Genomic DNA, 13900 nt, shown 5'->3' with positions numbered 1-13900 from the left:
AGTCTCAGGCTGCTCCTCACATAATCAGGAGCTCTGGGGAAGGGCCTCAGCAATCTGCACTTTGAGAAGCCCTGCAGGAGACTGGTGCTGCAGAATCTGAGACCCACTGGTACTTGCAAAGGTGAAACACAACAGGCAGAATGCTGGAGCATTAATCGGGTCAGGAGCTGGGGGAGTGGGGAGAGTCAATGCCAGAGGGATGTATGCAAGGCATATTCAGGACGGGTTTGTATATTGTGAAAATAATCTTGAATTTTACCTGGAGAATAAAAGCGAGCCATTACAATACAATGAGCACTAAAATACCAAGTAACTTTAAAAATATACGCAATCATAAGTATACTTCTTTATTTCATTCCACAGATAAAACCTCATTCTTGCACAGAATGAGCCACAAAGAAGGCAGCAAAGGCACCCCTACCTTTCTTTCTGGAGTCTTTCTTGGCGCTGGTTTTCACAGCTACTTGAAGTTCTGTCTCAGTTGACATCCTACTTAATCCTTAGTCCACTTCACAGAGATCCCGGGCCTCAGCCAGGCTCATTGAGGATCCTCTCCAAGAGAAAGGCTCCTCCCTTCAGAAACGACACCCCGAGCTGGACATGTCATTCACTCTTGTGGAGTGCTGCAAACCAAGGGGAGAGGACATCAGAATAAAGCTTCCTTTGAAGTTAAACAGAAATCATAGGCACGAGGTGAACTGGCAACCATACGGGAACAAGCAAATCCTGGGCTTTGCATACAAACTGTCCACAGAGCTTCTTAAGGCCACTGGGAGAGTTTCGGCAAAGGGAACGATCAGCTTATCTCCAACACTGCTTCTCACACTAGGAAAGGAAAAATAGACCTTTAACCTTTGGAATTTTCGAGAGGGGCAAAACCGCACTCTTTTTATCTCATGTCCTTATTGTCAAGCACCAGATGCCACCCAGAAAATATATCACAAAGATGGGTTTCCTGACAGCCCCATGGAGACTTTGCCAAGGATAGGGCAGCCATTCGTCAGCCAAGCTTGATCAGAGCCTGGGTAGCTACAGCCGATCAGAGGGTAGTGACCTGTACTCTGGCCCTCACTGGCAGGCATCAGAGGGGCATGGAGCTGACATGCATTTGGGTTCTGAGGCTAAGGTGACAAATGGGGCTGAAAAACTTTCCAGCAAGCCAATTTTTATGTCAGCTTTTCCCCCAGCTATGAGAGCAGACAAGAATTTAATGTGGAGAGAAAAAAAGGAAAGAAAAGGAGCACGTTTCATTCATTCATCTGCTAATAAATATGCATTGCACAATGCCAGGTACTATTAAATTCAGGCAAAGCTGGGAGGAGAATAATGATAATTACAATAACACAACCACTTCAATTGCAACTGGTATTTACTAGGCACCTACTAGATACCATGCCCTCAATTGCTACTCCACGTACATTATCTCATCTGATCTCCTTTAAAATGAATAAATTTTATCTTTGTCAATAGTCTTTCTCAGTGACTACCTGTCTAATGGTTATATTTGAGAGTCCCACTGAAGATAAATATATCACATTTTATCCACATTTTAAAAAGCACTAAGAAGAAAAGCTGCTAGAAATGGAGAGATGGATCTTTAAATTCCACAGCCAATTCTGAGCTCATTCCACAGAATTAGAACTGTGTCATCTCATAGAGCTGACCTTGCATGCCATTTTCAGCTCAGAGAGAATAATGACCCAAACCTCATCATCACGACAATTAAAGATGGCTTAACTAGAAGGGCTCATATAAAAGCCACATAAAATTATAGTAAAGCTTAAATATGAGGACCTTTCCACCTGATTTGGGTTTTTGTTTTAATAAGCTATTTTGCAAAAGAACACTGTATGAAAGTATGTATAAAACTAAAGAAAGCAGAAAATTATCTTCCCAGAGTGGGGTCTGTGGACGAGTCCACAGAAAACAAGAACTTCTGCCATATCAGTCCCATTTACCCCCACCAGGCCCCTGATCTCCCTTCCCTACTCTTTCTCCCCAAAGGCCACATTCCACAGGAGATGACAGAGTCTTGACCTTGGTCCTATATAGGCACAATTAATTTTATCAGGAATATGTATCATTTTATTGAAACAAATATTCATTAAGAATCTACACTGGCTCATTGGTGTCTACCGATATTTACTGAGCAACCATGGTGGCCAAGGGGACACAGTCAAAGTTTGGTTCTTGTCTTTAATGAAGCTCAGTCTGGCAGAGGTGTCAGTCACAGGGATAGTAACACACAGGCAACTAGAACTAAAACAGGCACAAACACTGAGAATGCTGGGGACAGAAGAGCAAAGATTCACCTTTGATTAGAAAAGTCAACAAAGCTGCATACAGGATAAGCCTTACTCTGCAGGATCGTGAAGAATAATGCTATTGCCATATGGGTAAGAGAAAGGACCAAGGGGTTCTCAATAAACATATGCAGCATGAATGAGGAAGTGAATGAATGAAGGATTGTTTCAGGGAGAATCATCAACATGTGCATAGGCAAGGAGGTTTGAAATCAACAAAAACAAAATAGTAAAAAGAAGTACCAGTGTAGTAGGAATGTGATACACTTTCCCATCTTCTCATTTCTTCCTTGTGCTGCTTGCTGTCTTCCTATGGAAACCCTCTTATCAAGTCTACCTTGACCTTCTACCAAACCCCCAGAATTCAGCTCAAAGAGAAATTTCAAGTAGAGAGATTTTCTGATCCCTCTACTAAAATGGAATCTCTATCATATGACCTGGTCTTGGCCATGTTCTTAGTCTCAGCCACTGAGCCACCAGACAATATTGAGGAAGCTATTCTACTCTTGCTTCAGGCCCTGCATCTTCACTCTGGGACAAATGCTGCTAAATCCATGGAGGTGTTGTAAAACTTAAGTGGGATCACAAATGCAAAGTAACTGGAAGAGTACCTGGCACACCTCCAAGCTTGCACTTAATATCAGGTACATGCTTTCCTGAGTTACTTACTCAGCGACACATGGCTGATACCTGATCATATGTCCTATTTGGACTTTACAGAGACAGCAACTGAGAGTTAGGTCAGCCTGAGTACAAATTACAGAAGTGATAGCATCGAAGGTCTTTCCATCATGCTGATCCTGTACCTAGTAGGTATCTAATTAATATATACAGAAAGGAGCTGAAATAGATGGATTTTACACAGTTTTGAGGATTCTTAAAAGACAATATGTAAAAATAAATTGGATTTGGACCATTTTCTCTTCTTCAGTTTTAAAAATCACAATGGAAGACCTCTCAATCTTCCATGGTCATACCCAGAGTCACTTGTTTGACAAAATGTGATTGCATTTAAGTGTTACATGTATTATTTGTGAAGTCTAGGAGTATACTTCTATATCAGTGATGAAAGGAAACACCAGCCTCATTCTGAATACAAACTTTAAAAAGGAAGCTACAGCACAGAGAATGTACACGGCATGAGCTCTGATATCCCCTTTAATTTTCCAAAAGCCAGAGGTTGAGCAAGTGCTGTGAAATAACTTGAAATTATTTAGGAAATTCATTTCTTTATAATTAAGGAGATTAAAGTCCTCCAGGGCAAAAAACCATGTGACAACTCAAATCATTTTCCCCAGTAAAAGCTGTGAAACCCTATCAGTTAAATTCAGGCTCGTCTAGAATTTTGAAATGCTTCAATAATGTTTCTTTGCTCCACACAATCTGCAGTAATTTAATATTCCTGAAGTGTGTCAGGTTTTTTATAATGAGCTCTTCAAATCTAAATGTGAATTATGTAACATTCCACTACAGACATTCTGTCTAGTGAACTGCTTCTACAATGTAAAATTCCATGTTCAGTGATGGGGTGGGGGCCCAAACACCAAGCCACACGGCAGAGAAAACAGATAGGCCTTAAAAAAAAAAAGGCATGAAGGTTTCAGCAGCTACAACAGAACATGCACACTACAACACAAATGTGTCCTCTCTCTTCCCTACCCAGCCCTCTTGTCCTAGGACCCTATAGTGAATCTGCCACTGCTTACTGAGAACACCTATTTGCCAGGGACTATGCTATGAGCATTGCATACATTTCTGATTCAATCCCTCAACCACCCTAAGAGTTAGCTATTATTATTATCTTCACTCAACAAATGAATAAAGTTGGACACAAGCTAATGTAAGAACTTGTCCACGATCCCATGGCGAGGGAGTAGCACAGCACAAGGCAAAGCACAAGCCACTCCCCATCTCAACTTCACTCCAAACCCCCAAATGTCCATCAGTGGATAAATGAATAAGCAAATTGTGGAATATTATTCATCTTTAAAAATCTGCAGCACTGATAGGGGCTACAACATAGATGAACCCTGAAAACACCAGGCCCAATGAAAGGAGTTAGACAAAGAGAGACTGCATATTATATGACTCGACTTTTATGAAATGTCAAAAAAAAAAATCCATGGAGACAGGTCAGGGGCTGTCAAGGGCTGGGGTTAGGGTAAGTGTCTGCTTCATAGGTACATGGTCTCCAGTAGGGTGATGAAAATACTCTGGAATGACATAGAGATGATGTTAGCATAAAACCATCCCTAATAAATGTAATAAATACCACTCTAAAATGGTTATTTTATGTTATAGGAATTTCATCTCAATTTAAAATAAAGCAAAACTCCTTCCAGCTTGATATAAGCCATATGTGCTAGGCCAAGGACAATGGAAATCCCGGTGTAAAATTACAAGGCAGCCCTGACACCAGTTAGGGACAGAGTCCCATAGACCAGGGCTGAGGGTCCACGTGGCAGCAATCACATGCATTAATTAACAGCTGCACATCACTATCTGCATGCTCTGTGATGTGGGGCATCTTACTCAGCTGCAGCCAAAGCATAAAGCTCAGAAAACAAGCCATTTTTCAGGAAGTCCCACAGATTTGCAACAGCACTGCTAAGTACAGGAGAGGTGGGTACTTGCAAAGCACTTGAAAAGTCTAGCTCAATCTGCAGCTTGCTACCTTCTGCGTTAAGAATGGAGAAGACATAAATCTATAGTACTTATCTTTACAAACAGAAATGCAGGGCAAATAAGCCAGAAAAGAGTGGATCTGTTTTCTATGAGGGGAGCCACTGGGTGGGCTGGTGACTGGGTGGAAGGGAGGAAGGATGAGTTACCAGGTGATTTATCTCCAAGTAAAGCTTTTGGCATAATTTCCACATTTTGAAGCATATTAATGTATTCTATACCTGAAAAAATTAAATTAAGAGGGATGGGAAGTGGGGGAAATCTGAAAACTGAAAGCAAACCAAAGCATATTAATGAAATTGTATGTGCAATGAGCATCATACATACGCATGCTCACTGAAGGGGTGGGGAGTAAAGACTAACCAAGCGCAGAATTGGATGCACACACTCAGTCCTAGGCAGGCTTAGGCAGGAGGAGGAGTGACAATTCGAAATACATTGTAGGAGGCCTAGGTTTTTTTGGTAATGATACAGACAAAGCCATTCTGAAATGACTTTTAATGTATTAGAGGACTTCCCAAGGGAATAAAAGCATTGGTGTTCTTAGGAGCCATGGTTCTGACTATGGAGCAAGCGTTGTTAAATTATGGAAAGAGGAAGGCAAGGTAGACTGGAAATTGGAGGTCTCGGGGGAACTTGGGGCTCATGAAATACACATGCATTTATATTTAAATGTGTATATGTTTACCTGAAAATATTTCATAGCTCAGTCCACTCAAAGGGGCTAGAAGGAAAGATACCCAAGTAACAGTGAGATACCGAGTACTTAGGAGTGTGGCTCCCACTCACATTCTCTAATTAAGAGGAACCAGTGCTTCCTGGTAAAAGGGGAGAGTTCAGAGCTGGGCTAGGCAGGTCCAAGATGAGCCTGAAATAACTTTTTTCCCAGAAAGTACAGAGGTGCTCAAAACAAACCAAAATGATGAGGGAAATGGCATAACTGAAGAAAACAATGGAAAGAGCAATATGATTAAAGAAAATAATTAATAATAAGCCAGTGACAAAATAGAGACTTCTAAACTCATACTGATAAATATGAATGCAGTCAGATAAATGAATGGGGAGGACAGGAAGGCAGCCTGTTGTAGAGCAAGTGCTGACTGGTAAATACCGAGCGAGTACTGGAGGTACAAAATTAACATTTTGCAGCCACAAGAATAAAGACTGGTCAGGCAAGAATTATCTACAGACGCTAAATCCAGGAGAAATTTTTGATGAGGTCCCCATCTGTAAGTCTATAAGTATCTTCCCACTTACCCTCAGTTCCAAGGGAAAAAAGTGTAATTACACAGTGTAGAAATTGGACAACACCTCAATTAGTTTATCAAAATTAACATCAACCAAGAGGGGCAGATGGATAGCACGTGGCTCTCCAAGAAGAACAGAACATCACTGTGCAATATTATGCAGTGCCCTGGCCAGGAATCTAATCAGATTACACATTTATAAATGGGAAGGAGAGCCTTTATTCTTCAAAGAGGTAATAAAACACAAAGGTTGTGGGACACATTAGATTGAAAGAAATCAAGCAGATATAACAACTAAATAGAATATCTGTATGAGATCCTGTGCTGGGGAGAAACAGAAATATTACAAAGGAAATTATTGGATCACCTAAAAATTATGCATATTAAACTATCACATCAATATTAAATTTATTTAATTTGATCAGTTCGCTATAGTTATGTAAGAAAATATACAAAGAATGAAAAAAATACAGTGAATATTTAAATGAAAAACTTATAGTTAAAGACATATAGCCAAAAACAAAGGGGTAAGTGTGCTTGGGGGGGGGGGCGGGCGTTATTTGGAGAACTCTGAGTATTTTGAGGAGGATTAATGAAAGTTTGTATTTTACCGTAATGATTTTTAAAATTTAAACATTCATCATTTCTTTATCATACCTCATATCTGTTCTTAGAAAATACACACTAAATATTTACAGTAAAGGGCCAAGATATATGCCCTTTAATTTCAAACAATTCATTAAAAAATCATATACATGCACAAATATAATGAACATACATCCATGTGTACATGCATAAAGAAATGCACAAATGATTAAGCCAAATGACATAAAATATTAGCAGTAGGTGAATCTAAGTGAAAGGCCTTGGGTATTCTTACATTTCTACACTTTTTCTACAACTTCACTCAGATCCCAGCATGTAGATGTGTATAACTAGGCCAATTCTGATCTCACTTTTCCTCTAAGTACTGACCCATTTCAGCTTCCCAGATAGTATGCTTTCTGTTTCCCAAAGCAACCTGGCTTTAAAATTAGTTTTTGGCTGTCAGTTCTTATTACATATCCAACTTCAACCCTGTGTCTGTCCAGACTGTCTGACTTGGCAGAAGTGTCTGGACAAAGATCATTCAGAGCAGGTCTCTTTCTTCCTGAGCTCTGAACTTCCTCTCCACATGGGGCCTCTGTGCCCACTCTGGGGTCTCAGGCCCTGTCCTGGGCCACCGCTAGCCCTTTAATGACTCAGCTACACAGGTCTTTCATAGCCTACCTCCCTCTCCCTCTCTGGGACTGTCATTAACCTGTCAAGCTGGTCTGTTTGTCCATTTTGTTTTAGTATATGGAGGGCTATCTGATCTAGCCAGTTTGAGAAATAACATCAAGAATAACAAATGGGATCATAAAAGGCTTCTACGAAGCAAGAAAGCAACCAACACAGTGAAGAGACAACCTACAGAATGGTAAAAAGTTGTTTCCAGCTACACCTCAGACAGAAGATTAATATCTAGACTATATGAAGAACTCAAAAATATTAGACTCCCTCAGATAAAAGACCCAATAAAAAATGGACCGGTGAAATAGATACTTGTCAGAAGTACAAATGGCCAATAAATACATGAATAAATGCTCAACATCACTGGCCATTAGAGAAAACAAACTGAGATTCCAATCTTATTCCAAAAAGAAGGGTCACCACCAAGAAATCAAATACTAAATACTAAATACTAGCAAGGCTATAGGGAAAAAGGAACCCTTCTATTTGTTGATAGGAATGTAGTACAACTACTATGGAAATCAATGTGGAGAGTCTTCAAAAAACTAAAACTAGAAATTCCATTCAACCCAGCTATTCCCCTACTAGGTATCTTCCTGAAAGATCACATTACATTGATACATGCATACTTGTGTTTATAGCAGTACAAGTCACAAAAACTAAATATTGGAAGTGATCTGCATCTGCAGGTCCATCCACAGATGAATGGACAAAGAAAATGTGGTATTTATTTATAATGGAGTACTACTCTGCTAGAAAGATGGATAAATCTGAGTCATTTGTAGGAACATAGATGCTCATTTTTTTTGTACCGGGGATCGAACTTGGGTCCTTGCGCTTGCGCAGCAGGCAGTGAAACCACTGAGCTAAATCCCCGGCCCTAGATGCTCATTAAATCTATAATGTTAAGTGAAATAAATCAGACACCTACATTTAAATATCATATGGTTTCTCTTGTATGAGAAACCCAAAGCATAAATAAATAAAAGATAAATAATAGGAAATAAGGAGATGGAACTTTTGCAAATGGGAAGGGAACCAAGAAATGAAGGAATGGTAAGAGGAAGGGGAAAAGTACATAAAGAAAATTAAGATGTGTCATGTGTATGTACCAGCTCCCCACAATGAATGGATTCATTATGTACTGCAAAAATGTACTAAGAAAACAACTGAAGAAATAATTTTTAAAGGCTTAACATTTCCCATTCTGCCCAGCTGTTCTGTCCTGGGATGTGGAAATGGGAACTAGTGAGGTTTAGCTGGACCCCAGGGCAGTGCTTCTTACAAAGAGCCCTGGATGAGAGGCGGAGGAGCAATGCTGTGGGAACTGCTGGCAGCACTATGTCCAGAGATGCTGTCTCTCAATCATAAAACATCCTTACAGCATGCACAGCCTGCCCCCGCTCTGACCTAACCCTTTGAGAAAAATAATACATGGACTGAATCACTGGCTATAAAACTCTGAAGACCACAAAATGTATACAGCCTTAGTAAGCCCCAGTCAAAGCTCTCTGCATCAAGACATAACAGACTCAGGAAAAGGGAGAAAAATCACAGAGAAAGAAGACATAGCTCCTGGCCTGTGAACTCATCTTCATTATGTCGCATTGCTGGCTTGTTTATCCCACATTGTGAAAAAACAGAATTTCAGGCAATTTACACAAAGCCTTACAGGAAGACAGTCTCTATAACAGGATAAGATAAATAAGGGGGGAAACAAGAATGAAGGGAACCAAGAACGGCACATGAACAGAAAGGCAGAAGGATGGAACATCAAAATCTATGTGGTCGAAGAAAACAGGCTATCAGTCTGGGTGTTTCCTAGAGGCCAGAGCAAAAACGGAAATGTGGTCAGTTACTACGAGTTTTGCAAAGTCCGTGCTCATATAAAACTTTTTCTTTTCCCTTGGAACTGGAAGTGGAAAGTAGAAAGTACCACTGAGCATTCAGGAAATAAATACTGTGGTGTCATGGATGTTAACTTAAGCAACGTCTGTACAAAACCCAACAGGGAATCCACAAAGTCCCTTAATATATGCTGAATGCATAATACTAGTAGTAATGGTTAAAAATGTAGCCCAAATCCATTCAAAACTGTTTACACACAAAACATATTTTCCTTTCTTTAAACTAAATTGAAAAGTAAATGCAATCTTGTTCTATAGTATTCAGTGGTCTGATTTTTCTAGCTCAAAATCTAGAATTAAACTATAGTTAAACTTATCGGTAAAGTGGGATAATAACAGTATAGTATGAGTTTAAATGAATGAGGATAAACGAAAGTTCTGTGAAAGTATTTTTGGAAAAATAAAATACTATCCCCCAGGAGACAAGTTCTGCTATTCAGATATCAGTCAACATTCAACAAGGCAATGATGCTGGATACAAAATGTGTTTCTTTAATCAAACTCAAAGCTAACAAAAGTCAGATCCAGGTTTTAGCAATATTAAAGGAATTTATGTGACATAACAAGGCATACTTAGGAACATTTCATTTAACTAATGGATCACATAGTTTCATTAAGTGTTTATACACCACCATGAAAATTCATTACATAAACTCTTAGGGTATAAAAAAAAAAGAACAAGTGTATGAGCCTAAAATAATTCCATTAGCGTTTCTAACACTTGGGGCCCCAGCTCCATTCAACCGTCTAAAATCCTCACCTCTGAATTTACAAAACGGTATCACTGGAAGAATCTGAAAACAGAATTTAGCAGCACAAGAGGCTGGGTAGAATCCTGCCCGACTCTATCATGATGTCTTTGCGACTTCAGGCACTTAAACTATTTAACCACTCTGAGTCTCAATTTTGTCATCCACAAACTGGGGATCTTTTCTGTCTCACTGGGATGGCTGGAGGCCAAATGAAACATCACAGCTGCTTACCTGTGTCCAGCTCACGTGCCCCTGCCACATCCCCTCTCACTAGTATTCCTCTCACTAGTATTCCTTGGAATCTGTCTGTGTCTCTGTCTCCCCAGCTAGGCCTTAACCTACACCCCACCTTGAACAGGAACATGCCCAGTAACCTACACAGGCCTGGCACACTGTGTAGACAGACAGCAAACACTCAGATAAGGAGGCAAATTCACATACTCATTGAGCACATGGCTATTAAACAGCTGTTCTCTGGGAAGCCACTGTTCCAGGTGCTCGGAAGAGATAACTATGGGAGTCCCAATCCCAAGAAGCTCCAATGGTTGTTGGGGACCCATGCAGAGATAGTGGTCATGTGGCGTGATAAAAGTTAGCGTGACAGAAACCACGGGACTCTTTAGAGACACAGGACATGGGGGCCTATGACCTACCTCAAGGTTGACCTCTGAAGGTGCCTCGATGCTGGCAGTGGGTGAGGCGTGTTAATAACTGGGGCTCAGAGGGAAGGCTCAGGAGAGGAGGTCCTTCAGCTAAGCTCTGAAGGACCACGGAGGGTCAGTCTCACGGAGAAGCAAAGCTCTGGTTGAAAGGATTAGAGAGCCAGAGAGCCAGACAGACAACCAATCCTGGAATGCAGATAGCTCATCACGGTTGGGAAGAAGGAGAGCTGAACATACAGGAGAACACAGAGGCCAGATTGCAGAGCTCACCAGCCCTGCCTGGCAGCCCCTCCCAGGGCCACGCAGCCCAGGAATAGCTCCAGCAGAGCCACAGGAGTGAGACACTCAAATTCTGCAACATCCACCTCTAGTCATTTTATCTACAATAATAATCATTTCTTACTTTGCTATGTGGATGAACTGTGGCACATCGCTATGGTCTGAGCACGGTCGTCCCTAGTAAAAGGCATGCTGACACAGAACAGTGTGAGAAGTGGAGAGACTTAAGTGGTATTTGGGTTGAAGAGGCCACAGGGTAACTCTCACCAGAGTGCATTCCCTCTCTTGAGGGTCAGGATTAGTAAGAGCAACCATGGGGGTTAATAAAGTGAGGCCACCATTTCATGTTTGGTTTCTTTGGCATAGATCCACTTGGCCTTCCTCCCATCCGCTATGTCATCACACAGCATGAGAACCCCAGCTGCATCCTCCGGGAAGATGCCAGTGCAGTACACTTGGACTTCTCAGCCTCCAGAACCACGAATCCAAATAAGCCTTTCTCTCCATAAGTCACCCAGTCTCAGGTATCCAGTTACAGCAACAGAGAAGGCAATACAACACACCAGTACATACATTCATTATGAAAACTCCTACACGGGTGCAAACCTTGGAATCCACTCACTGATGCAGCAACTGCTGGCCAACAGCAGGTTCCATTGCAGTGGTACAACAGGGAACAAAGGGGTCAGCTTACACAGCTTAGCTTCCTCAGTGGTACTAGCCTGGGAGTCATGGGAGACTGGAGGCCAGCAATACAGGACAGGGAGGCCATGCAGGAGGACACCTGTCACACAGGGGAACTTCCCCTCTGAACTCCAGCACCCCTAGCCAGATAAGGAGGCAGGGTATACTGTGTTCACCTGCTCTTCGTGACTGAGCTAACCCTCTGCCATCATGCTGGATTCCCCTGCCACGAGTCTGGGTAACACCCAACTACTGGCATTCCCTGGGGTCTTACAGAAAGGACAGGTATTTAATGAGGCCCTCATAGTGAAGGAAATTTTAAATAAACAAATGCTGCATTTGGCAGCTTCTCCTGTTGATTCACCTAAAATATATACTGCCGTGATTTATTCTCACTTCTGCAAACTGCATTTCATTATCTTCCAAGTTGTCAATGGGGAGGAGGAGAAGGAAGCCTAAACCTCTAAACAGCAAGCCAAGAGTGTATGCAACAGATGTCCCCGAGCTGCCTGGCTTTGGAGGTGGCCCTGCACAGGGGTTTGTTCTAGCATCTGTCCAGATCACAGTGGCTACCAACTCCTGCAAGAGCCCTGTCCATCTGGCCACTCCAGGTCACACCAACAGATGCCACCTTCTCCCCACAGAGCTGAGAGATGGGTGGCACATTCTCTCCCATCACTGACATCCTGTTGTCTTTCCCCTCTTCTCAGACACCAGATTTTTACCACCTTCCTATCTGAAAAGGAGCAGAGGGGCATCTCTGCTTCGCTAATGATTTGCTAGTCCAATCTCAATTACTGTAAAACAGGATACATGGACAGCTCAAATTTCCTCCACAAAAGAATCTGCACTTGGCGGGAAGCAACTCAATTTCCACCATTATCTCCCTGACAAAAAGCACACGCAACAACGATAACCGGGGAGCCGTGTTTTCCTGAAGCCATCAATGAGGATGAATGCCTGACAAAGAGCGCCTTTCTGTTGTTTCCTGATTTGTGAATGTATTTATTTGAACCGTCTCACAGAAACATCAAAATTCAATCACTCTTGGCAAATCCTGAACAAACCAGCACCATGGAAAACTGTTTGTTCCCCATGAAGAGCTTCCTCACTGCTTCAGGGGGCGAACTCCAGCTAACCTCCCCTCCAGCCCCTCCAAGGGACGCCTTCTCCGACCCCTGACCTGCACACGCCCTTGCACCCCACACCCCTGTTTCTGAGAAAGCACTCTGGGGGCTCCCAGATTCCAGTGCACACTAGAGGCACCCAGGGAGCAGTCTTCAGCCTCAGGTGCTCATTTAACTGGTCTGAGATGCATCCTGGGTGCTGGGGTGTTCAGAAACTCCCCAGGTTATTCCAAAATGTAGCAAAGATGGGAATCACAGGAACACTGGTTGAGAGCCTTGGGGCCAGTATGACTTGGTGCACTGGTCAGGAAGGTACGGGCATGTAACTTAACTCCCCTGAGCCTAAATGTGCTCACCAAAAACCAAGATGACTCAGAACCCATACTGCACATGGCCATGTGTAGGGGATGAAGTAACATAAAATGTTAAAAACATAAATTTTCATCACATAGTGTTAAGTGCTGCCAGTAGGCAGAAAAATGCCCCCACACAAATGCTTTATGCCCTAATTGCTGGACTACATGATGTAGACTATGCAGATGCTGAAAAGCTGGACTTGTGGATTCATGAGGTTTGGATGCAATTTGAAGTTTTGGACTGATGACACCACACAGGCCTTAGGATGGACTGAATATTTTGCACATAGCATGGCTATGTATGTTTGGGGCTTTGGGGTTAGACAGTGGGAGACAGAATCCCCAGAATGTGTGGCTATGTTATATGACACAACAGGAGAGCTGCCTTGTTGCTACCTGGCTTCCTACACTGCCTCTCAGCCCAGTGGAGCCTCAGTCAGCAAGCCCTGGGCAGATGCCCCAGGTAGTTTTATATCCAAACTGGACATAGAAGAAGATATGCGGATACTGCCTTTGGAGAATTTGGAGTCCTTGATTCAGGTTCTGTCCACTGGTACTGAGACTCAAGGTGAAAAGATATTACAAGTTAGCAGAAGTGAAGACCAGAAGTAGCCATTGAGCAAGAGAAA

The 13900-nt window shown here is 42.1% G+C and overlaps 1 protein-coding gene across 17 annotated transcripts in view; it reads right to left on the bottom strand.

Annotated features, from left to right (window-relative positions):
* The window catches only part of Dab1 (DAB adaptor protein 1), a 1105478-nt gene that overhangs the window by 266364 nt on the left and 825214 nt on the right, over positions 1-13900 (bottom strand). For 16 of the 17 annotated variants that reach the window (XM_087214676.1, XM_087214681.1, XM_087214675.1 and 13 more), the window contains one exon: positions 422-623. In XM_087214676.1, coding sequence (XP_087070802.1) covers positions 422-488 — 67 coding nt within the window. In that variant the 5' untranslated portion in view covers positions 489-623. Of the gene's footprint in view, positions 1-421; positions 624-711; positions 1149-13900 lie in introns of those variants that run through there. The other variant, XM_087214672.1, reaches the window with a different exon arrangement.

Source organism: Heterocephalus glaber, unplaced genomic scaffold (genome assembly GCF_053883595.1).
Source record: "Heterocephalus glaber isolate CG9 unplaced genomic scaffold, H.glaber_assembly_v1.0 deba00001447, whole genome shotgun sequence".
Classification (NCBI taxonomy): Eukaryota; Metazoa; Chordata; class Mammalia; order Rodentia; family Bathyergidae; genus Heterocephalus; species Heterocephalus glaber.
Note: the sequence above shows the minus strand (reverse complement) of the source record. Positions and strands in the feature narration are given on the sequence as shown.